The sequence below is a fragment of the Drosophila innubila genome, chromosome X, assembly GCF_004354385.1.
Source record: "Drosophila innubila isolate TH190305 chromosome X, UK_Dinn_1.0, whole genome shotgun sequence".
Taxonomy (NCBI): Eukaryota; Metazoa; Arthropoda; class Insecta; order Diptera; family Drosophilidae; genus Drosophila; species Drosophila innubila.
This window is the reverse complement of record NC_047626.1, coordinates 22,591,396-22,614,222: the sequence shown is the minus strand read 5'-3', so window position 1 is coordinate 22,614,222 and position 22,827 is coordinate 22,591,396. Positions and strand designations below refer to the sequence as shown.

Here is a 22,827-nt window from a genome sequence, read left to right as displayed (position 1 = left end):
ATGATGGTGATTTAGAGTCTATAAGTTACATGTGTATATGCTTTATAAGGTTGAAGTTGCGTCTTACAGCTTTAATCTGTCGTTTTTGAAAATTTGCTAGTTTTTTTTTTGAAAGTTTAATATAGGTTAATATAGGCAGCATTGAATATGTTTTAGCTTTTCTTTGGCCCTGAAGAGTTGGCAACACTGACAGTCTTTTTTTTGTAGTAGTGTAGTTTTATAGGCGACGCGTGGTAAGAAAATCGAATTTTGGGCACCACTGACCTGATGCTTTATCTTTTTGGATTTGCATTTGTACTTACTCCTCCGCAGGCCATAATGAAGAACTCCTGAAAGCGATCTCCAATCAAAGGATCTCCCTCAATGGAATTCAGCAAGGACAACATCTGCTCCATACACTTATCCTCCGAATGCGCCAATGGAAAGTCGAGCGCTTTAGGATACATTAAAATATAACGCACAGCATCCGATATCAAGCCATCTATAACAAAATTTAATAACATGCTGGTACAAGCGAAATTCAGTTCGATATTCACCTAACGGATACAGATTGTCCTGCTCGTTTATGACCTTTTTCATGTCTGATAGTATGTGCATAATATCGAGTTTCATCTTGAAAATTTAGTCAATTTGCAATAGAACTCGCGGCGGTCCGAATAAAAAAATTAATAACTTCCAACAGCTGCTATTTCTCAAATAGTAATAATGTGTGCGCACGTTATTCCAAAAAATAAAATTAAAAAATTGCGCTACTGACACTTGCCAGCTAGGGATGGGCAATCTATGCGCATATTATCGATGACTTGTCAACATTATCGAAGTCGAAGTTAACTGCCCCAGCAAACAAAATTAAATAATAAAATTGATTAATTTATTATTGAGCTGTTACTTTTATTTGAATTTGGAAACCGCAAAATAGCTACTTGAATCTGTTCACATAACTAAGAACAAAATCAGATACTTAACAGAGGATTTTCAATGTCTCCTGAAATTTTATCAAAGAGATATTTTCACATTTGACATTAGTTTCGAAACATTTTACGTCATAATATCTCTGACATAGTTACATATTTAAGCCCCTTAACCAGTCATTGAAAAAGCGGCCAGAATGTTATGATCTGTCAGTTAAATTCGAATTTATTTTATTAAACTAAATAGGTAACTGGCTCCCTGGAAATAATTTCAAAATTCATAACAATTTATTTATTTAGAATTAGTTTAGATTGGCTTTTATAATATTAACATTTAAAATCGCTTCATTAATTTTACCTTTCCATAGCAAATGGCAACATTCCATATATGGCATTAAATCCCTAAAATTTGAGCTTGCCTTATGATTAAAATCTTTTTAGTTTAGTTAAGTTTGATAGTTTAACAAAATGTAGTTAGCATTAACAATTAATGGCAGAAACAGGAAAGTGACAATACCAAGCCTTTTTGATTAGATGGAGGATTTTCTTGAATGGTGCAGATGAAGCCGATTTTAAAGGCCGTAAGTTGTGATTAAACGATACAAAAAATTCAGCGGAGAAGGACAAAGATAAGATAAATCTAGATGTATAAAATATATGCATATTCGATAACAACGCTTTGCGCTGTCTGTTTATAAACTATATACTTAAATTGTGATTGTGCGAAAGATAAACAAATAGTTAAGTGTTCAATAATTAATTGCTTAATACTGTCACGACTTGGACACAATTTCAAATCAATTGGAAAATTGTGATACAGATTTAAAAACGAATTTCGTTTGTAACAACAATAATTCAGTTTGCAGGTAGCTTGCGTGCAGTCGCCCATTAACTATACTCGTATATATGAATTAATTACATTATGATTAAACCCGATTTAGAGAATTTCGCAGCAATTTGAAGCTATTTGCCCGCAACTTTTGTTAAATATATACTCGTAGTTGTTGTTATTGGCACTGATGCAAAGCGTTTGATGATTGTCATGTGCTTGACATAATCGTTAGTCCAGAGCCATGTGACCAAACTGTGCAGTGGTTGGGTGCGGATTCATACTGTAGCGTCCTGCTGTGAGACCCTTGGAGTTGCCCATCACATTGCTCATGCGCATGTGCTCGAAGGTTAACGGCTTGCTGAGATTTGTGTCCCGCTTCTTGTAGTATTCATTAAAGTCCAGACGCGTGCCGAACAGCTGAAGATTCGGATCGGAGCTGGAGTTGAGCGCCAGGAGAAAGCCTCCGACAGCTTTGCCGTAGGCATTGGCATAATCCTCAAGGTTGCGACAGAAGGTGAGCACCTTCTGCTCAAAGATCTTACGCTCCTGGTCACGTTCCATCTTTTGTACAGTGGTCAATCCAAAACTTCCACTACGTTCCGAATCGGCAATTGTTTGGGCCATTTGCTGGCGGGCAGCAAGCTCCTGGAAACAATCGTCATAAAACTGCGATTGTGTATTCACCAGGCTAATGATACTATCGTACACCACCTCTAGATGGATTTCCACGTTCTTAGATGATTTCACAAAGCATCCAATGCTGATCGCATGCAGGAACTTTGAGTGTGCATCCAGAATGTCATCCAGTGCAGTTGCCTGCTGCATGCGCTTCTGTAACTCCACCCAGCTGCATTCAATCACCTCAAAGAGCACATAATACTGCATCTGGTGTACAAAGTGCATGATTTCCGCCGTAAACAGATGCAATCTGTAGGTGACTTTGCCAATCTCGCCGTTTAATGCGCGCAGTGCCTGAAAAATTCACATAATCGATTTTAGTTTTCGAACGAATGCAAAGCAGCTAAACCAGCATTAATCAGATTAGTTTTGTATTGCAACACAAATTATTTAAGTGCTGTCACTTAATTGTCTTCTTATTTAACATATAAATGACGTATCTCAGTGTAAATCAATTAAATTTAATTTGAACTGACTTGAACTGACGTATATATTATTAATTTATTAGTTTGTAAATTATAGCAGTCGTTCTCTTACCTTGGCATTCCCCATCTGCTCCTTCCATATCTTTGTGGACAACACGAATTCCATGTGCTTCATGCGCCACAGTGGCTTAAAAAGCGTCTTGTACGTGGGCATGGCAGGTTCCAGCATGGTGGCCAAAGGACCACGGACTGTGTACTGCAATGAGATGACATCCCAGCCGCAATCACCGGCAAATGGCGTCTTAACAACCACATCTAAATGATTGAGGATCTCTGGATCATCGTACTGGGCATTTGTGGAACGCAGTGCAGCATCCAGCATAGAGGACAAATCGTGTGAGTAGAGGTCGGTGCCAAGCTTCCCCAGTTCGTCCCTGTGAAGACGGTTTATAAGTCAATCAATTTCCAAATTATTTTACGAAACCTACTTGATGTTCTCGATGAAGATGCTGACAAAGTCGCCCTGACCAAGCAGCAGATAGCGTCGCATTCCTTGCAGATGAACCAACAGCTTATGTGGTCCCACCATAATGTCCAGCACATGCTTGGACGTTTGGGAGTAACAAGTCTCGATGGCCGCATGCCAGCTGGTATCAGGCACAAAGGAGAAGATCTGGGAAACTGGGGAAACATACATATACATAAATAGATGCCAGTTGGATGTGCCGGGAGAGAACTTACCACGATTGTCAATGATATCCTTGAGCTCCTCTCGACCCTTGACAGCTTCATCAATTTTGCATATTTCCCGCAGGAAGTTGATGCTCTTTCCCGTCTTGAGAATCTTGTCAGCCAACTCGAGGGAGATGAATTTGGGCAGCATGTTGAGCCGCAGGCGAAACTTATCATGCCAGAGTCGATCTGCACCGACCTCTGGAAGGGATTCGATAAAGAACTCGCCGTAGCTATCGTTAATGTTCCCCTCGAGCATCCACTTTGAGATCATTCGCACCAAGGGAGTACAACAGACGGTTAACATATCACTGGCCAATTTATCGACCGTAGGATCACCATTATTGAGAAATCCATATATGACGGATGCCAATTCGCCGCCCTTCTTCAATTGGCAGGCATTCGCGACCTTGGTTAACCATTGCATGCGATGCAGTGGCTCAATATACCAGGTGAGAAGCTTCAGTAACGTCATTGGCTTCCGTTGCCTGTTCATCCAGCTCTGTTCGCGATTCGCATAATCCTGCGACTGCGACTGACGATATTTATTGAGCATATCATGCAGCTCAGCCACCTGACCATGGAAATCGTTCAGTTCCAGCTTCAGCTTGGCGATGAATGCCTGTCCCATGCAACCCATTGCATTGTAGCCGGTTGATATATTTGAGAATGTCGTGACCTGATCATGATAGTAGCCCAGCTCGGACAGACGAAACAGCATGCCGGCTTGCTCGACCGTTAGGCTCTTCATGTTCTGCGGATCCAACTTGAAGCGTCCCGTAATCACATCCTTCTTCAGGTACTTTCCCTGTGCTCCCATAAACGAATATATCGCATTCTGGACAATATCGTGAACGATATCGACATTCTTTTGCTTTGACAACTCCAGCATATAGTTGGGCATTGGCTGGTGTCCCAGGCCGATGCTACGTTGTGTGGGATCATAACTGCAACGAGCCAAGGATTTGAGTCCATTGATTCCATTGCCATTTTGGCTGGAAATCGAATTCGATTTGATAGCCAGTTTTCTGTGATGAAATGGCAACAATGTCATTTCATTTATGTGATACTGTGGATCATCCTGTAAGCTGGATAGCAGAAGATTGGCCAGAAGGTCTCGCAGACGAGGATCGTTAATCTGTAAGTAATTGTGATTAATCGATGCATCATCATTAGCTCGCAGCTATATATGTCAGTAATTTTAGCTACAATGTGGCTAGATTTAGCACTTGAGATATGTATATTAGAAGTTTGGCTTTATTAGAGAATTAATTGAATTTCTTTTTTCAGATTGCCAAATAACTTCAATGTATTTAATGATCTTAAAATATTTTTTGTAAAAAATAAAATATCATACTTTTACAAAAAATAAATTGAATTTTTTAGCACTTTTAATAACTTTTAGATTACTTTATGATCAATTTAAAGCTATTTTTGCCCTTGAAATTAGAATGTTTAGCAGCACTGATTTATGCATGCATACTCACCCCTTCTGTGGAGTCATTATAGCGCTCCTGAAATATCTCTCCAGGCAGCAATCCATCCTGTAAATTGGACCTCGAGTTCAGCAGTGACATTATCTTTTGTACACAGTCGTTCTCCGAGCGCGGCAAGAGACTATCGAAGACAGTTGGATCCATGCTAACATACTGCACGGCATTGGACACGAATGCATCTACAAATACATAATTGTTGTATATATAAAATAGCTAACAGAACGGGACAAGAATAGAAAATAAATATTCACCTAAATCATTCAGAGCCTCCTTGCCATTTATGACCTCACTGAAATTTGTGAGTAGGCTCTTTAATTCTGAATTTGGCCTTGAATTATTGTTGGCACTTGATATTTTTATATTCTGTGACATGATTGCCGGATATTAATTAAATGACGCTTAACAAATTTTTGATGTCCCGCGCGCTTTTTTTTGTTTTTATTGTTTTGTTGTTTATGGTTCAATTGGCGGCCAGATGAGAAACGACAACTGCTGAACAAATAGGCGAATAACAGAGCTGTTCCCGCTCAGCTTGCACTGTCACATGGAATGCGCCAATTCTCATGCTAGAAATGGCACCTTGACTGCTCAATTAAAACCCCACATACGACTTACAGGACGCTATCTGATAATAACAAAACGTTGTGTGTGTTGTAAATATAAAACTAAAAATGGCGATAAATTTGCAAGCCAGGGACGGACTGTCGATATGCTAAATATCGATGGCTCGCGGGCTACAAGATTTATCGAAATAAAGGGTCGTCGCATTCTTGACGAGAATCAAAACTGTTCCCAGGCTTGCAAACGAATTTTACTATCTGAAAATAATAATACTACTGAAACAATTTGTACACTTAACTATTTAGTATTTTATACCGATTCGGTATCGTTGGAATTTTTTGCAATCTTTCACATAATTTTACGCAAGTAAACTAGGGATGGATTGTCGATATTCATCATCGATGAAATGGCATTGAACGGTCGTTGTATTTATCACGAAATTTAAAACTGTTCCCAGCCTACGCTTATAGGACTATAGAAGCCAGTTGGAAAGTTTATGGGATCTAACACATTTTTTTAATATGTTATATATTTGCCACAATTATACCGTCTAAAAGATTGTTGGGACAAACAATTCGATTTTCGTTATAATTTCTTATTGATCTAATTTTTTTCCTGATTTGCTACAAAAATACCAAATGATCTGAGAAAAATATATTAAGTAAAATCATCTATTGATAGCTGGCATTGAATTCGTTATTAATAACATAGTAAAGTTAAATAAGCTTGAAGAGTTCTCCAAGTGCATTACAATGGCAGGGGGCTATCAGGCATTACTGTATAAATAAAATAAAAATTAAAACTGCTAATTTCAAACTATTTACGCACGCTGCATAATAATAGTCTTCGGTACTACAAAATGAGGAGTCCTTATGGGAGCTCTGACTTTCGACCAGATGGAGATTGTTTAAATTTTTCATTGATGAACTTGGTTTATCTTAGACTACATAATCAGATCTTAACTAAGCAATTAATGTACAAGCTCCTAGGCAGCTCATTAGTTCTTGGTGGTGTTTGTGCTACAGGAGACCCTGCATCTCGTTCATGAACTGCAGGTAGGCATCGTCCTTGGTTGGTGGCTTGTGTGTCTCTGGCGGTGCATGAACGTTCCGTTCCCCAGCATCGTTTGATCCCGCCAAATGCTTTGTTCTCGCTGCCCGACGCTGATCCTCGCGCTTTACACGCAACGTGGAGGGCACGAAACGGGTGACATCTGCACTTAGGTTTCTGAAGAAGAAGAAAGGCGAATAAATAAAACTATTTGATGGCAGCTGTGCAGCTAAGTTAACAAATTGTACATACCTTATTTGAGGCTTTGCCGTGATGGTGGTGACACCTTTGCCCTGGTCTTTGATCGGTAGCGAATTCGCAGTGCCATGCTTGACATGATGTCCGGCCATACGTGGCGGCAATCCCGGTGGCGGACCGGGTGGCATTCGTATGCCCATTCGGGGCATGGGTCCCAAAGCATGTGGCGGTCGCGAACCTGGCGGCGGTCCGGGCGGCATCCGCAGCCCAAAGCCAGGCAGACCAGGACCAGGCGGGCGCATAGGTGGTGGTCGGAACATAATGCCAGGTGGTGGTGCAATGCCGCGCATATGCGGCAGTTGAGGAATCTGTGGTGGCGCTGGCGCACTTGGTGGCAATGGTATAGCAGGCAATGATGGAGCTGATGGCGGAGCTGGAACTGTTGGCACCACAGCGGCAACAGGTGGTATCTTACTTGACTCTTTGGTGACAGGCTGCTTGACATCGCCATCGGAGCCCATATCATCGTCCACATCATCGTCATCGTCGTCCTCGTCATCACTGCTGCTGCTACTGCTGTGACTGTGGCTGCTACCACGCCGCCGAGCAGCTGGAGATTTGCTCTCGGAAGCGCTGTCATGTTTGTCGTCTTTGTGCTCAATTTGTTCCTTGTCACGTTCGGCATCATTCTGCAGCTTACGATGTTTGCGCTTGTGGACATGTTCCATCTCCTTCATGAAGTCATCAATGTTCTGCATGCGCTGCTGCAATTTGGGACTAGTTGCGGTTGACTCCTCATCGCCCTCGTAGTCGGTGTTACCCTCGGCATCCGAGTCTAGCTCGGTCATTGCAAATAGATCCGGTGGCGGACCTGGTGGCACACCCAGCCAATCCTTATCCTCATCCTCCTTTAATTTATCAGTCTGCATTTCATTACCGCCTGCATTTTCACTGTTCTTTGTCACACCCGGCGGTGCACCGGGGGCAAAGGGCGGGAGCGCTAGCGTCATTGGAGGCGGCGGCACACGAATGCCACCAGAGCCGCTTGGAAAGCCGATATTATTGTTGCTACCACTATTGGGATTATTGCCTGCAGTAGCACTGCCAGAATTAGCATTGACTGCTGTCACCGGTGCTGGCAGTGGAATCTCATCGATCTGTACACTCTGCGCATGCTTGACACTCTCATAGTATTGCTGCTTTTTCAGACGCTTCTTCTCGTAATCCACCTCCTTACGTTTTAGTTCCGCCCAATGTTCGGGCTCATCATTATGCTGTTGAATAGATAGATGGTTTATTGATTATTCTGGTTAGCTGTTGATTAGGTTTGCGCTTACATAGAGTCGCATGACACGGTCAAAGGTTTCCTTTAGCTTCTTGCGCTTATCCCGTAGCACCTTCTCATTAAGTGGCGATGGCTGCAGCACATTGTATTCTGCCAGGTAACAAGGGGGATGCCAATCATCTGTTAACTGTTAACATATATCACAACTTACCCATCTCGTCGATCTTCTCCATCTCTTCCAATATCTGTGAGGGATCCTTGTTCTTCAGCACTGCAGCCCGCACCATTTGGCGCTGTCGTTTATTCTTCTTAAGTTCCTTTTTGCGTGCCTCCTTGCCTGTGTGTACATATATGTAAGTATGGGTGGGTGTGGGATTACATACCATTAGACCATGTATTGGAGTTACTTACGCGCTTGGTCTGTTGGATTCATATATTTGCCACTTTTAGTGGTATTTATGGAGCGTCGCCCCATTTTGATGTGTTATTGTTTATTAAATGATTTTAACAAATTTTATTAAATCGCTCTGCGGCGTTTTGACTACAATACACGAGTGCTGCAAAACGAAAGCACAAGGCAGTGCTGTGCAATGCGAAATGTTATCGATGCTCAACTTCTTTTGTCGATATTGTCGCCCATCACTGATAAAAAATTCAAATTTAAAAACGCAAAAAACTCGATAAAAAAATTCATAAATTTGATAAAAATTCTAAATTTGAACCTAGACAAAATGAAGGTAAGCATTTTAATGACGGTTTCAAGTTCGTCAGGAAGAGAATTTAGAAAATTTAATTCTAAAAATAATATATATATATACATATCAAAAAATCAATAAAATTCTAACAAATAACTAGAAATAAATTGAAAAAGGTACAAAAACTCAGGAAATGTACTTAGATTTTAAGTAAAAAAATCAAATCGAAAATTTTTACTGAATGGGCAGCCGTGCCGAAAAACAACGGCACTTTTCGATCACTGAAACAGCTAATTTGGGATCTATTGGGATCGTTGTTTAAAATAACTTCTCTATAGGTTATTTGCTTAGTGGATCTATTCACTGAATTATTATTATTATATTAGAATATATTAGAATTCTAGTCACTGAACTAAATGAACTAAAATCAGGGATTTAGTTCGTTCGTTCACTTTAGGGACTAGTTCAATAGACCCATAATCCAAACGATTCGATTCAACTCTATTGCCGGCAAAATATAAAATGTCTGATGATATTTCGCATTCCAATAGCGTCATAGAAGCATTCGAGTATTTAAATATCGCCAGCGATGACGATGAGTGTGATTCGTGTGTGGTAAGTAACCAAATATGTAAGTAATCAATTGTCGATTGATCAACAACTATTCAAACGCACAGCCCCAATTGGCAGACGCCACTCACGATCTCTCGTGCAGAATGCCCCAAACAGCAGGTGATGTTGATGTGGACAATTGTGACGACACGAGTTTGGAATCGGAATCGGACTCGAACTCGTCGTTGGACTATATTGTCGTTGTGGATACTTCAGATGCCCCGTCAGAGACAAGCTTCCTCAGGCCATCAGATTTGAACTCAGATTCGGACGTACAGATCTTGGATTGGGATTCTGATACAAATACGATACCAGAAACCGACAGCGACAACGACAGCGACAGCGACACCAATGGCAGCCGTAAGTTGTTGTGCCAGATTCACGACAATAACATTCAACATATAAACAACAAACAATTACTACGTATATCTCAACACTAGCAACTGGGCCAAGTATTATGGATAAACGTGTAAGTACTCCAATCAAGCGCAAACACGAATGCCGCCCAAAGAGCAAGGAGAAGCAATGTGAGTATTATAATCTTACATATGAACATCTTTCGATATACTTCATATGTTTACCAATTTACACACAGCTCCTAATGACACATCGGATCTGAGTCCAGAGGTGGATTCGTTGCCAGTGATAACCACACGCAGTGGAAGAGCTGTGCGTCAACGCATGGACCATAAGTTTGATTACTCGTCGTCGAACGAGCTGAGCGTAGATAATTGCAATGATCCCGACTTTGGAGATCACGAAGATGAAGATGAAGACGATGACGATGACGATGACGATGATGACGCTGATGACGAGGATTACAATGAGCAGGATCACGTTGAGCCCAAACGTAAACAGCGTCGCTTATCATTTCACAGTAGCTGCTGTAGCAGCAGCAACAACTCGAGCTCCATGGCTGAAACGGATACCATCATCTATCTGGACTTGAGGCAATCTGTGGCCATTGTCAGCAGCGAGCCGACATCGGATCCTGCTGTCGAATATGACAGTGAGCTGAAGACGCGACTGAATAAGTTTCTGGGCTTAATGCCGGCACAGCGCCGTCTCTACAATCCAATGGCCAACTATGAGCTTCAGGACAATCACATGGATGAGAACGACAACCCTCCCACGCAGACCAGTCGTCTATGGGCAACCAGCAGCAGTGTGCAATCAAAAGCGACAACAAAACTCTGTGCTAGTCCAATGCCATCTCTGCTCAAAAGGCTGGGATCCGAAATATCCAACGAGATGAAAATGCTGCTCATAGACGACATTGTGCAACGTGCCAATGCCAACTGCTTTGAGACTCAGACACCTCAGCATATCAAAGAGCCCATCGATCTAAGTAGTTTACCAAGGGAGGAGCAACGCACACGTAACTGCCAGCAACACAAGAAGATTCACACCTTGCTGGATCCCTGTGCGGGCTATTACAGCTTCTTGGATTCACTAAGATGTGAGTATTTCTAAATAAAATCATAATTAATTTAAAATTCTAGAACTAACTTTCAAAAGAATAACTTGATTAAGAAAAGCCAGAAAAAAGAAAGATAAAGTTTAAGAGATGTATGGGATTAAATTGAAAACTCAAATTCAGGTAAGGCCTTAACATTACTAACGAGATCTAGCAACTGTTATGCTGTTAACTGTTATAAGATTTAAAATAAAAATTGCTATTTAACAATTATTTCCAATTTTTTATTTAAAAGTTGCGAAATAACACTTATTTTGGATTTTTTCAATAAAAACAAACAAATAAAAATTATTTTCGTTTTTTATTTTAAAAGTTGCCAATAAGAGTTATACCGTAACTTTTATTTTGGAAACCAAAAAATTAAAGTTAAGTTGAATATCTTTTGAACCTTGTGGTGTATTAGGAATTTTTAAAACTATTCTTATTCTATGATTCAATACCTTTCATATGATATATCACATGTCCTTCAAGAAATATTTAAAGTTTAAATTGAAATGGTATAATTTGGTAGTATGTTAATATATAATTTAAGATATATTATTTTTTGTTCAGTATTATTTACTTTTTGGATTTATTGTTTTCATAGCCGAAACGCCTCTTAACATGTGTCATCCACTTGCTGTGGATTATCGGCAGCGCGACTTTGAGGTGTCCAAGACAAAGCTGGCCAAGACCTTGTTCAATGCGCTCAATCACACAGTCTTCTATTGTGGTCTGCGTTCTAGTATTGTGTGGAAGAACTCAATGAATACACTGAGTAGCATTGTCCATGGCTTTGATTCCAGTGGTCAGCGAGTTTCGCGTATTATTCTCTGGCAGCAAATGAAGTATCCTGGAGTACTGGTGAAGGCGCTGCTCCATGAGATGTGTCATGCCGCCGCCTTTGTCTACCATGGTGAGACAGGACATGGCGACAACTGTCGCAAATGGTAAGTGAAATGTGTAATCCTTACCAGATTTATCAGTTAAAATATTTCACATTTAATGCAGGGCTTATCGCGCCAAATCTTTGTTGCCGGAGCTGCCGCAGATTGATGATTGCAATTCGAACTACAAATACACTTGTCTTCTGTGTCGTGGTCGCTCCTTTGGTATTATGAAGTTTGAGTGCGAGGATCAGCGGCTGCGGTGTCATTACTGTCAGTTCGAGGTGAACGTGGAGACTTGCAACGTCGAATACGCCCATAATCTCTCCCTCACCGATCAGCTGGTGACGCCCTATAAGAAGTTCGTTCAAGCCAACTACACAAAAAACGAGGAGAGCAGCCACAGCTCCAAGATGCGGGCACTTAACGTCCAATACAAGGAGCAACTGCAACAGACGGCTTCTAACTAATGCTTTATATTTATTTTCAAATAATTTTTTTTTGTAATATTAATCGGTATGTAACTCCATTTAAGACGAGCTTTACAATGAAAGGCAAAATACAATGAACAAGGCTTCCAGTTAGAGATCGCAAATACAAATTGAGTTAAAAATATTAAACCCAATAAACGAAAACTATCTGAATGAATGAAAAAATCCCATATTATTTTTAATAGAATTGTCGTAAAGAAAGCATGTTAAATTCAATTTTTTTTTTAAATAAATTAATTTTAACATTTAATTTGAATGTAAATAACAAAAATTTATAATAATTACAATACAATTTTTATTTAAAAATGAGACCATGTTAATATATTGGGAACGTGAATTAGTTTTTATTATTTTTTAGCTACCTTACGGTACTTTACATGTAAATAGATTAATAGATTTCCATATTTTAGGTAACTTTTAGATTCTAATTGTAGGCAATCAATCCAATATTTCGTTTCTCCACACCTAAGTTTTTGGGGCGCGACCAGCGATACGAAGAGGATCTTGATTGAGAATCTTTTCAAAAAGTTTACACAATCATTATCAATAATAACACTAAAAAAAAGGCAACTGTCGATTATATTGCTATAAGAAACTATAAAAAAAAAAACGATTTAAAACGATTTCACAATCCTAATACTATACATGTATGTATGTACATGTGTAAGTCCTTTTTTCAATATTTTTAATAAAAATGATATTCAAATATCTTTTGAACCAGAGATATATTTATGTTACTATTCGAAGTAAAGATATTTACATTCATTTATCATAACAAATTCAAAATAAGAGTTCTTTCATGTTTTTTAACTTAGATAAAAAAATAAGAGTTTTTATGAATTTATTGATAAAAATCAACAAATTATTTTTATTTTAAAAGATATAGTCATTGCGTTCCCTGATCTTAGCAGTTTTATTTGACGACAGATATACAGAAAGTACTTAATATTCAGATTTAATGGATCGATCAGATAATAATTTAGTTTAGGACAACATGCCCTTGCTGCGCTTGAAGGCAGCTCCCGCTTTGCGATTGTGATTGGCCCGCGATGATTTGTGTGCCTCCTTTTGGCCACGATTGCGAGTGGTTTGTTGTGTTTGACCTTGACCCTTGGGTGCACCCACCACATCGTTCTGTGCCCGCTGACCGTACTTGGCCATTTGCCGTTGTTGATAGCGGGCACGTACCACCTCCGGATTCTCACAGAAGTCGGTACGCTTGGAGTTTCCATTGGCATTACGCTCCTGATCACTGTCCGGCCCGTCATCGTCATCCCGGTCATCGTCCGATGCATCCTGTGCCTCATAAGCGCTACTGGTTGCCGATGCCTGTTGCAGTTTAGCACGGAGCAAACTAACCGGTGGCGCCTGTCCGTCATTTATCGCCTCATAGCTATCGTCATACTCGTCGTCGTATTCCGCTCCGCCAGCCTCATCGGGTGTTTCCTCCACCAAGGCATATTGCTGATAGCGCTGCTTCAATTGACCAATATCACGCTTGTCGTCCAGGAGCTGCTCAGCATTGCGAGGTGCACCGGGTAGTCCCTTGCCCTGCTTGATTATGCACTGCGGATTGTCTTGGGTGAGGACATCGTAGCGATCGCCATCGTGCACATTGAAATGACGCACACCGGTTTGACGCTGTAATTTGTCCTGCGGGTCGGCTGGAATGAATACCTCCTGTCGATCCATATGAATAAGATCAGGCGGTAGGTTCTCATCAAGTATGGCCGCTATCGCCTGCTCACTATTATCATAGCGTGTCAGCACCCGTCGAATGAATCCTGTACCCAAATCCGGCAATACATCCAAAACGGCGGTAGCCTCCAGATCAAGATCACGATTACTGCCAGTTTCAACTGTGGCGACGGTTGGCAGCACGGCCGCTTGTGAAACACTCTCCAGCTCGTCATCCGAGTTCAGACTGCTGACCAGTTCATCCGCGATGACACCGCTGGTGCAGGAGCTAAGCGCTTTCTGGTAGCCAGCTATCACAAAGTCCACCTTGTAGTGTTTGCTGTGATTGGGAATACAATTATTGTGGGGTCTGGAGTCGACAAGTTTATGTCAAGTTACTCACATATTGGGACAACTCTGCAGTAGCACATTAATATCGTGCTCCACTGGATACTGGCGTTGATAGTCCACCACAAAGGTCTGTGCTGAGAGGCACTCCTGCAGCAGTTCCACCAGCTCCTGTCCACGTCGAGAGTCCAGCTGTGCTCTGGTTATACTACGCACAACGTTGAGGAACTGCTGTCGCGCCTCGTTTAGCCAAAGCAGTGAACTCGCCTTGGCGTTGATCATAAATATATTTCTATATAGCATCGGAATGGTCAGATCATAGAAGTTGGCAATGCTGCAGGAAGAATGGCATTAACAACAGGATAAAGAATGTATCGTGGTTAAAGATCTCTCACCTCTGCACAAGTTTCAGTTGTTCGCAGGCGGACAGGAGCGAGGGGCAAAGCTGAAGGAATAGGCGCAGGGTATAGGCACAGTCCAAAGCGAATAGGACAACATCATCATATGGTGTATCGGCATCGGGATCAAGCAGTGCACCACCGCCGGCACCTTCACAGCCCTCGTTCTCCACTTGAATCTGCATGCTGAGAAAGGCATTGTCATAGAATGCCAATCCTTCCTTAAAATCATTCATGTAATTTGGCTGAATGTGCATGACCGTCATAAAGATCTGTTCCAACACCTTTAAGTTCTGCTCATCCGCATCGCCCACAGCAATAACCAGATCACAGAGTAGCGGGACTGATATTAAATAGTTTGTATATAACAACGAGCTGTGATGCTCCGGCGCTATCCATTCCGTATCCGACTCCATCTCAGTGAGCAGACGCATTATCAGGCGTACCACGTGATTCAACAGTTGGCCGTAGAGCAACTTGGCATTGATTAGCTCGCTACTCGCAGATGCATCCATGTCCACTCTGTAGTAGGGATTGGCCCGTTGCAGGAATGTGACAACAGCACCCATTGCCGACTTGTGATACACCATATATGACCAGAATCTGCGGAACGACAATAGCATTAATTAGATGTGCACATCTGGCATCGTCCAGCACTTACTCGTGATGACTCAGATGAAGTAGGAATTCGAAATCCTGTAGACAACTGGTGGCCACATGCTGCCACTCCTCCAAGGCGGCGCCACTCTTGTAACTACCATAGGAGCTTAGCATGCATATGTAGTTGGTGAAGGGCTTATCCCGTGTTATCCAATGTATATCCTAAAATATTCCCATCACAATTTATAGTTGATTGTTATGATTTATTTCAACGATTCTTACAAGTGCAGGAACCTGTCGCCTGACGCCATCGGAGGCAGCTGCCGGTAGCTTCAAAACGCCCAACGGCATCTTATTCGCCATCACTGTGAAACCTTGCAAGTTGCAATGCAAATAAATAAAAAATATTTGTAAATGTGGTGAAACTGATACAAAAAACACAACAATTATCGATATACTTCGATAAATTCAAACTTCGATAAGCATAACTTTTGATTAGCAAAAAATATGTGGGTGTAGTGAATATCAGAAAAAGAGTTTAATTGTAACTATAATCTTGTTCTAAATACATATATTTTATTAAAAGCAGTAAAAAAAAGTCATAGATTGCCCGATGCTATAGAGCATAAATATATTCTGGCAGCCCTGGTTAGCACTAGTAGCACTTTACTGGCTGTCTCTATCGGCGCCATTTCGATAAGCACTTGATATCACCTTGATCTGAACTTTAACATTGAATTCGAAAAGCACCACTGTTAATCTGACACCTGGATAATAATTCGATTAACAATATTATCCGCGCATTTAAAAAGTTTGTTTATTTTCGTGAATTATCGAAACCAACAGTCAAAGGCGACGGATCAAATTTCGATAATAAAGCAAATTTTAATGAGCACGCAGTATTGAACACGATGGAGGAACAGATAAATAATGAAGTTAGCTCCTATAAATACGATGGCGTTAAATATGATTATGTGACGCCCAAATCTAAAGAATTTAGTTATGATTTTGTGGCCAAGAACATAAAAACCAAAGATTTCAATAACTATTCCATTGCTGTGGTCTGTGAGCATGCCGATGAAGCGGAGAATATAATGAAGCAACTGGGCAAGCGCAGCGTCGCCTGTTTATTGTTAAACAGACCCAACCATATGCTCCACATGATTGTGAACTTGTGGACCAAAGGCGTAAGTCTTGAGAGATACACTCGAACATTTATATTGATATGTATATATATATATTTAATGGTTTAATTCTGGCAGTTGCTGAATGCTGTGTTGGTCCTGTCTGATGATATGTTGTCGCCTCTGGCGGAGTGTGAAGCTGTCAACGTCGACTTGTTGATACACTCTACAGAACCGTTGCCGCATGTCTTTCAAAAACGTATACAAACACTGATTCGAAAAACAACAGAGAGAGAGACACATGTGATAGTAATAAGATCGTCAGCTGCGAAAGAGACTAAAATTAAGGAAACTACATCCCCGCCTGCAACGGTGCCAGTAATAGAAAGATGCACTACATCCACTCAGAAGACAGCAGTAAATGGAACACAAATGACACCATCAACAAAGTCACCAAGTTTGACTGATAATAGCACTTCATCCGAAGACAGCATTGTCTCTGTCACATCCAAATCCGAATCTCCAGATCAAATGAAAACTGACACAAAAAGAGTGTACACATATACCGACTTTGGGGTTTATGCCCAGAGTGTCCATAGGCAGGAGACTTGCTTTAATGTATCGCAAGTGACCACACTTCACTCCGATATTATAAAGGCCATGATGAGCTTAAACATTGGCGAGAAGCGTGCCAAGAGCGTACAGCGCTTTGCCTGGCCACACGTGGCACAAGGTCGATCCCTGTGCGTGGTTGGCCAGCAGCAGTCCGGCAAGACTTGGTGCTACTTGCCCTGGTTGTGTCATAGATTCACGGAGGAGGCACTACAACGTGACAATAATACGAATGACTTTGGACCCAGCTGCATCATATTGTGTGCAAGTGGAGCGAAGGGCAAAGAGATTGCCAGATGGTGTGTTAGCCTGACCAGCAAGTCCCCTGGCAACATGGATCGAGTGGTTACGCTCTTCGAGCGTAGCGATGTTAATGCGGTCACTGGACAATTGGTGCGACATCCATGCGGCATATTGTTGACCACCGTTGAACTAATGCTTCAACTCAGCGATTTGAATGGCAAGGATACGCCAATCTTTAATCCATCGGCCATACGATGTGTGGCCATTGATGATCTGTGTCATATGTGGCGTTGTCGCCGCATGGACTGTGACAAATTGATTGAATGGCTCTTCAGCTATCTTCGCATCGGGAAGGATTACACACAACTGATGATCGTCAGTCGTCTTTGGAGCAATGGAATAATGCAGCGTTTACTGCCTAAAATGCCAGATGTGCTTCTCGTGCTCGAGGATGCCTTGGAGGCGACCATTTACGGTGGTGTCAAGCTAGACATACTGACCACCGACGCGGAAAGATGCGAACAGGATATTATTAAATTGCTCAAAGCCATGAAATTGAATGAGGAACGTGTTGTCCTGGCATGCCACACAAAAAAGGAAGCCGATCAACTTGGCTTACTGCTTTTGGCCGCAAGTATTAAAAGTATCATCATTTTTGATACCCACGGAATGCTGTTGTACGAACAATGGTGCCAAAGGCACAGATCAAAAGTCCTAATTGTCACGGATGAAGCTGTACCCAAGTTGCGAGGCGATCGGGTAGATCGTTTGGTTCACTATACGCCTGCCAGAAACTGGTCACGTTTTAGGACGCGATTCAGCCTATTTTATGGCAATTACAAGGCGCCAACGAACTTAAAAAAGGCCACATCAACTGTATTCTTGGGCACGGGCGAAAGAGATCTCGAACAAATGTGGCACATTTGTGATTTTATGCTCAAGCATGATCGTGTTGTGCCGGGAAACTGGATAACATGGCTATCGCTGAACTGTAACCTATCCGAATCGTGTCGCAATCAGCAGTCATTCTGCCAGCAACTGTCCGTCTATGGGGAATGCTGGCGTCTCTCTTGCCGATATCGCCATCATTTGTGGCATGATGAAATCATGCAACCAATAGCTTTTCCAAAGAATTATGAAATCCAATTCCATATAATATCCGTAAGTGTTAAATCTTTCCATTAACTCTGTGAAGTTGTATTTGATGTATAATACTTTTGAAATTCTTTCAGATCGTTTCGCCATCCCAACTAGTTGTAAAGCTGACTAAATTTGAGATAAAGTCTTATTATATGGGCCTCATTCCGATCACCGAGTTGGGCAAGAAAATTCAAGAGCATTATCAGGAATCCAGTAACCGGCGCAATCATCTCAATCCAAAACCCGGTGATGTGTGCATTGTCAAGTTCAATAATCAATATCAGCGTATCGTAGTGATCCAAGTGGATTCGAATATTATTAAAGTGAAACAGGTAGATAGTGGCCGGGATACTGCTGAAGTGAAATCATGCGATTTATGGGTATGCGATGAGTCCTTCACTAAGCATAGCTTTGAGGCCACCGAACTGCGCATCACCGGTCTGATGCCCCTCAATATGGATCGGATTTGGCCTGAGGATGCCAAGAATTTGGTACGCAAGCATTTCAGTAGGCTGCACGTTAAAAAACCTTTGCGTGTTTATAGGGCCGAAGTCGACTTTGATTTCAATGATGTGCGTTTCGTGAAAAATGTATATGACGATGCTGGCAATGACATGAAAAGTCTAGTGGTCAATAATATGCCAGTACACATCGATGATAATGTTATGATGCGTTTGCAAGATTTGTTTGAGGACACACTCAAACCGATTTCGAATAGTAAGTGTTGACCAAATGCAACCAGAACTTTGCAAATGTTTTCGAAAGCAAACCTCAATTTCCAAAGAAATACAAAAAGCCATTTTAATTTTTAAAAGTTTATGCGTATCTATCCAAGAAAATGCCTTTAATAAGTGTGCCAATCAAAAAAAAAAAAAAAAAAAAAAAAAAATAATAATGCATTTTTAGTTTTAAAATTTTAACCATAATGTATGCGATCATATCTTAATAATGGTTTAAAAATGTGTTGTATGATAAGTGTACCAATCTAAATGAATGTAAAAAATCATTAAATACATTTTCATTCGTTTCTTCCCAATATGTACTTATACAAAATATGGAACTAAACATTTTTTGTTGTATTTTAAGATATCCATAATAAATGTAAGTGATTAAGAGTGCTTCCATTTTCAAATGAGTGTATCAACATTTTAATTTTATCAGCGACGTCCCGAAACAACCATTTCGGGAAAAGGTACCAATGCATTTTTTTTTAATGTTTAAGTAATGTTTTATACTAAGAAACCTTTTAACATAAGACATAATAAACTGATTCAAATTTGAAATTTGAGATTTGAGATCTTGAATTTTCGAAAAACAAGATTTTTACATTGGGATCAATTTCCAAAATTAAACAACTTCTCCTCCTGAGGCACAATGAACTTTCTAATTTCGAACTAAATTTTTTCATTATATCATTAATTTTGTGCCAAATTATTGCAAAAAAACTAAACAAAATTTAAATTGCGCACGTATACAGATTGTGATCATTTTATTTCTTTCGAAATATTCGATTTTGAATTTGTGTAACTTATGATAGACTTCAAAAGTTATCGAATCGGCGTAATATCCGTTCAATTTGATCGAAATGCATGGATGCAAAAGAACCGTTGTAATTGGTGTGTACGGGGGCGTGCGTCATGAAAAGTTTAATTTAAATTTTTTTTTGTATTTCGTTTTATTGCAATTAGATCAGCTAGACATGCGTTTTATGGATGAGGTTAGAAGTGTGAATTAATCGTATATATCTATGTAATATTAAAATAACAATTGCATTTGTACAGGCCAAGTGTCGTATTTGTAAGCGCATTTTCTGCTGCGCCAAATGCCGCCAAAAGCATCAGTTCGATATGCACGCCATTGCTGTAAGCCAGCCAATGGGACAGCAGGCGAAAATGGATGGAGAGGGAGAGAAAGATGAAGAGGGAGAGGGAGTTGATGTCAAACCAACAACCATATATGTGTTCTGTCCGATCTGCGAGCAGAAGCCGCTGACACTCCGTGAGGAGATGTACGCCGAGCTGTTGGCGCATATTGAGAGCGTCCATTTGCCCCTGCGTTGTCGCAAGTGTCAGCGACAGTACACGAAGATCGATGATCTGCTTGAGTTCAGCAAGTGTGTGGATCTGGCACACAACTGCAGTGCCGGCAGCTTGGAGCAGAATCGCAGCTGCGATACGGATGCCTCGAAGGTAACGGTGAAAAAGGCAACAGTCGCTGCCAACACAATATCCACACAAACCTCTCCAAGCATTGCCAAAGATCTGAACGAGACGCAGCATTATCATCAGCAACAGCATTTGAATCTAACGCCCATATCGCTGTTCAATCTCCGCTGGAAGGCCAAGAGTCGCCTTGCACAGGAGGAGTTTAGCGTATCCTCCATACGCAATCTGTCCTCGGACAGCGTTAACTTGTCTGGCCAACAGCGCCGCAGCATTGGACAGTTGGCTGCACCGCCAGACATGGTGCACCAGGACAAGGGCAAGATTATAAGGTCGACATCAACGCCTTTGCAGGTTTGCAGTGTGATTGCCAAGCCAAAGGAGGCACTCACCTTCAATGCCACTGGCAGTGGTACTGCTGGCTCTGCTCACTTGTCCAGCATCTACCACAGTGGCTATGTGCTGGATGAGCACAACACACCAGCTGCCATCACGGACAACAGCCACCTGGCCATCCAACAGCCGCCTCAACAGCCCCAACAACGTCCATGGAAGGTCAGTGGACGTGGCAAGATGAGTGCTGTGACACCACTGCGTCAGGTCATGTCCAAGAGCATACAGAAGGCCTTTGTGGAGCACGGCATTGGCATGCTGGCCACCCAAGCTACCCAGCGACGCATCCGTCTCGATCTCAGCGAGAATAACACGCCCGATGTCGGCTCCGCCTTGGATCTGCGTTTATCCCCCGTCGTGCGACGCACACAGAGCGAGGCCAGCATGGAGGCGCAACGAGAGCAGAGCTCGACCAGCACAGAGCCATACCAGATCTTGCTGTCAGCCCAGAAGCTGACCACCGAATCGATAATCATAACACGCACACAGCACGGCAGGAGCGGATCCTTGCCCGTCTCCGTCTCCACCTCCACAACAAACGCGAGCACCACGAGCACCGTTTACAATTCATGTGAGAGCGTGGAGATCATCACCTCATCAACTGCCGAATTGAGTGCCAATCTACAGCAGGGCATTGCATCAGGAGTGGGAGTGGCATCGGGATCGGCTATTTGTGCAATGCCTCCCATAACACCAATTACACGCATTCCAGGCGCTGTTATCAATAAGAAGCTTATCAAATTCGAGACACCGCACAAGATTGAGGTGCACACAAGACCAGGACACGGACAAAGCGATGAATCCATACAAGAGGAAAAGGAAATCTTTTATACGCCTAATCCCAGCACCACCCCAACCACCGATCCCGGCAGCCCAACCGCTGAAGCCACCAACAAGGAGCGTCGTCGACAGCAAATTGTGCCGCGCCAGCTGAGCGGTCAGTTCTCGCCCAAGAAACTACAACCGCCGGTGTCACGTCCACTGGGACCGCGTGCTCGTCCGCCGTTGCGAGTGTGCTACAATCAAAAAGCCTTCAGTTGTGTACAGGATGTGGAAAGCGACGATGAGGTGTTCTTGCCAAACAGCGCATCCACGCATAATGATAAGAAGTCCACAACTGCTGTCTCACAGTCGGAACCAGGACGACTCTGGTCACTCATGTCATCGGTCATGCGTTTGCCGGCGACTCTAAAAACGGATCGCAGTGTGGACAAGGAAAACACTAGCACTAACAGCACATCGGGCTCTTTAATCCGACGTTGTGCCTCCATTGCCGGTTCATTGGTGCGCACCATTCACTCCCAAGATGATGCTGAAGATATACAGAGCATGAAACGTAAACGAACTCAAACGCTGGACAATCAATATAGAGATAGAGGTCACACGTCTCCAGCCAGTTCGTCGAAGCGTTTGCGTATTCAACCAAGGAAACCCATTGAACGCATGCGCAATAATTATTAATATGTATCTTTCACAATCTTTATGTATCTAATAAATCAAGTATGTATTTTCGAATTTAAAAAGCTGTTTCAATGGCAGCACTGATTATTGTCGATTCGATTTTTATCGATGTGGCTTTCATAGTTAAACTATCTGGCAGCACTAATAATGTACTCGATTGTAAAGTATTTTTCGTTTGTTTATTGCGTCAGTGATTATCATTAATAAAACAAAAAACAAACAAAAATAACCAAAAAGATAATTTTTGGAAAAGGAACTTAAAAGAGAACTGAGCTAGTTCAGTTTTCAAGGCTGCCAGACGTTTAAATAAGCTGCAATTTTTTCTGTTAGGTTGCCACATCGCTTTATACTAACACTAAC

At 41.7% G+C, this 22,827-nt stretch overlaps 6 protein-coding genes across 7 annotated transcripts; 3 read left to right on the top strand and 3 right to left on the bottom strand.

Moving 5' to 3' along the window:
• Nucleotides 1-1,177: 1,177 nt before the first annotated feature.
• LOC117790715 (gamma-tubulin complex component 3-like) lies at nt 1,178-5,774 on the bottom strand. Of its 2 annotated transcripts, XM_034630266.1 has the most exons (6): nt 5,326-5,774; nt 5,066-5,253; nt 3,588-4,716; nt 3,335-3,527; nt 2,959-3,280; nt 1,178-2,715 (listed from the first exon to the last, which is right to left on the bottom strand). In XM_034630266.1, exons 1-6 carry the CDS (start codon nt 5,444-5,446, stop codon nt 1,972-1,974), a joined length of 2,697 nt encoding a protein of 898 aa, XP_034486157.1. In that variant the 5' UTR covers nt 5,447-5,774; the 3' UTR covers nt 1,178-1,971. The 2 variants fall into 2 exon arrangements, with proteins under 2 accessions (XP_034486157.1, XP_034486149.1); XM_034630258.1 differs by having other exon boundaries at nt 3,335-4,716.
• A 518-nt stretch (nt 5,775-6,292) lies between these two features.
• On the bottom strand, nt 6,293-8,745 carry LOC117790739 (WW domain-binding protein 11). Its single transcript, XM_034630288.1, has 5 exons — nt 8,580-8,745; nt 8,380-8,505; nt 8,221-8,318; nt 6,938-8,157; nt 6,293-6,862 (listed from the first exon to the last, which is right to left on the bottom strand). Exons 1-5 carry the CDS (start codon nt 8,641-8,643, stop codon nt 6,655-6,657), a joined length of 1,716 nt encoding a protein of 571 aa, XP_034486179.1. The 5' UTR covers nt 8,644-8,745; the 3' UTR covers nt 6,293-6,654.
• A 640-nt stretch (nt 8,746-9,385) lies between these two features.
• Nucleotides 9,386-12,474, top strand: LOC117788397 (acidic repeat-containing protein). Its single transcript, XM_034627164.1, has 6 exons — nt 9,386-9,478; nt 9,541-9,835; nt 9,916-10,002; nt 10,071-10,934; nt 11,539-11,881; nt 11,943-12,474. Exons 1-6 carry the CDS (start codon nt 9,386-9,388, stop codon nt 12,286-12,288), a joined length of 2,028 nt encoding a protein of 675 aa, XP_034483055.1. The 3' UTR covers nt 12,289-12,474.
• Nucleotides 12,475-13,190: 716 nt separating this feature from the next.
• LOC117793565 (activating signal cointegrator 1 complex subunit 2) lies at nt 13,191-15,812 on the bottom strand. Its single transcript, XM_034633918.1, has 6 exons — nt 15,791-15,812; nt 15,615-15,706; nt 15,394-15,554; nt 14,730-15,335; nt 14,390-14,668; nt 13,191-14,326 (listed from the first exon to the last, which is right to left on the bottom strand). Exons 2-6 carry the CDS (start codon nt 15,693-15,695, stop codon nt 13,294-13,296), a joined length of 2,160 nt encoding a protein of 719 aa, XP_034489809.1. The 5' UTR covers nt 15,696-15,706; nt 15,791-15,812; the 3' UTR covers nt 13,191-13,293.
• Nucleotides 15,813-16,052: 240 nt separating this feature from the next.
• LOC117788834 (putative ATP-dependent RNA helicase SoYb) lies at nt 16,053-19,307 on the top strand. The gene is made up of 3 exons (XM_034627724.1): nt 16,053-16,519; nt 16,595-18,472; nt 18,544-19,307. Exons 1-3 carry the CDS (start codon nt 16,244-16,246, stop codon nt 19,177-19,179), a joined length of 2,790 nt encoding a protein of 929 aa, XP_034483615.1. The 5' UTR covers nt 16,053-16,243; the 3' UTR covers nt 19,180-19,307.
• Nucleotides 19,308-20,035: 728 nt separating this feature from the next.
• On the top strand, nt 20,036-22,524 carry LOC117793843 (mitosis initiation protein fs(1)Ya). Its single transcript, XM_034634266.1, has 2 exons — nt 20,036-20,168; nt 20,233-22,524. Exons 1-2 carry the CDS (start codon nt 20,037-20,039, stop codon nt 22,465-22,467), a joined length of 2,367 nt encoding a protein of 788 aa, XP_034490157.1. The 5' UTR covers nt 20,036; the 3' UTR covers nt 22,468-22,524.
• Nucleotides 22,525-22,827: the final 303 nt, after the last annotated feature.

Bases quoted from the DNA above. Each gene is read 5' to 3' on its own strand.
- LOC117790715 (XM_034630258.1), bottom strand. From the start codon at position 5,446: ATGTCACAGAATATAAAAATATCAAGTGCCAACAATAATTCAAGGCCA. The intron at 4,717-5,065 runs GTGAGTATGCAT...AATTACTTACAG, and splicing joins ATAATGACTCCACAGAAGGG to ATTAACGATCCTCGTCTGCG. The intron at 2,716-2,958 runs GTAAGAGAACGA...TGAATTTTTCAG, and splicing joins AGCAGATGGGGAATGCCAAG to GCACTGCGCGCATTAAACGG.
- LOC117790739 (XM_034630288.1), bottom strand. From the start codon at position 8,643: ATGGGGCGACGCTCCATAAATACCACTAAAAGTGGCAAATATATGAAT. The intron at 8,158-8,220 runs GTAAGCGCAAAC...TCTATTCAACAG, and splicing joins ACCGTGTCATGCGACTCTAT to CATAATGATGAGCCCGAACA. The intron at 6,863-6,937 runs GTATGTACAATT...CTTCTTCTTCAG, and splicing joins ACGGCAAAGCCTCAAATAAG to AAACCTAAGTGCAGATGTCA.
- LOC117788397 (XM_034627164.1), top strand. From the start codon at position 9,386: ATGTCTGATGATATTTCGCATTCCAATAGCGTCATAGAAGCATTCGAG. The intron at 10,003-10,070 runs GTGAGTATTATA...ATTTACACACAG, and splicing joins AAAGAGCAAGGAGAAGCAAT to CTCCTAATGACACATCGGAT. The intron at 11,882-11,942 runs GTAAGTGAAATG...CATTTAATGCAG, and splicing joins GGCGACAACTGTCGCAAATG to GGCTTATCGCGCCAAATCTT.
- LOC117793565 (XM_034633918.1), bottom strand. From the start codon at position 15,695: ATGGCGAATAAGATGCCGTTGGGCGTTTTGAAGCTACCGGCAGCTGCC. The intron at 15,555-15,614 runs GTAAGAATCGTT...GGAATATTTTAG, and splicing joins GGCGACAGGTTCCTGCACTT to GATATACATTGGATAACACG. The intron at 15,336-15,393 runs GTAAGTGCTGGA...GTCGTTCCGCAG, and splicing joins CTTCATCTGAGTCATCACGA to ATTCTGGTCATATATGGTGT.
- LOC117788834 (XM_034627724.1), top strand. From the start codon at position 16,244: ATGGAGGAACAGATAAATAATGAAGTTAGCTCCTATAAATACGATGGC. The intron at 16,520-16,594 runs GTAAGTCTTGAG...TAATTCTGGCAG, and splicing joins TGAACTTGTGGACCAAAGGC to TTGCTGAATGCTGTGTTGGT. The intron at 18,473-18,543 runs GTAAGTGTTAAA...AAATTCTTTCAG, and splicing joins TCCAATTCCATATAATATCC to ATCGTTTCGCCATCCCAACT.
- LOC117793843 (XM_034634266.1), top strand. From the start codon at position 20,037: ATGCATGGATGCAAAAGAACCGTTGTAATTGGTGTGTACGGGGGCGTG. The intron at 20,169-20,232 runs GTTAGAAGTGTG...GCATTTGTACAG, and splicing joins ACATGCGTTTTATGGATGAG to GCCAAGTGTCGTATTTGTAA.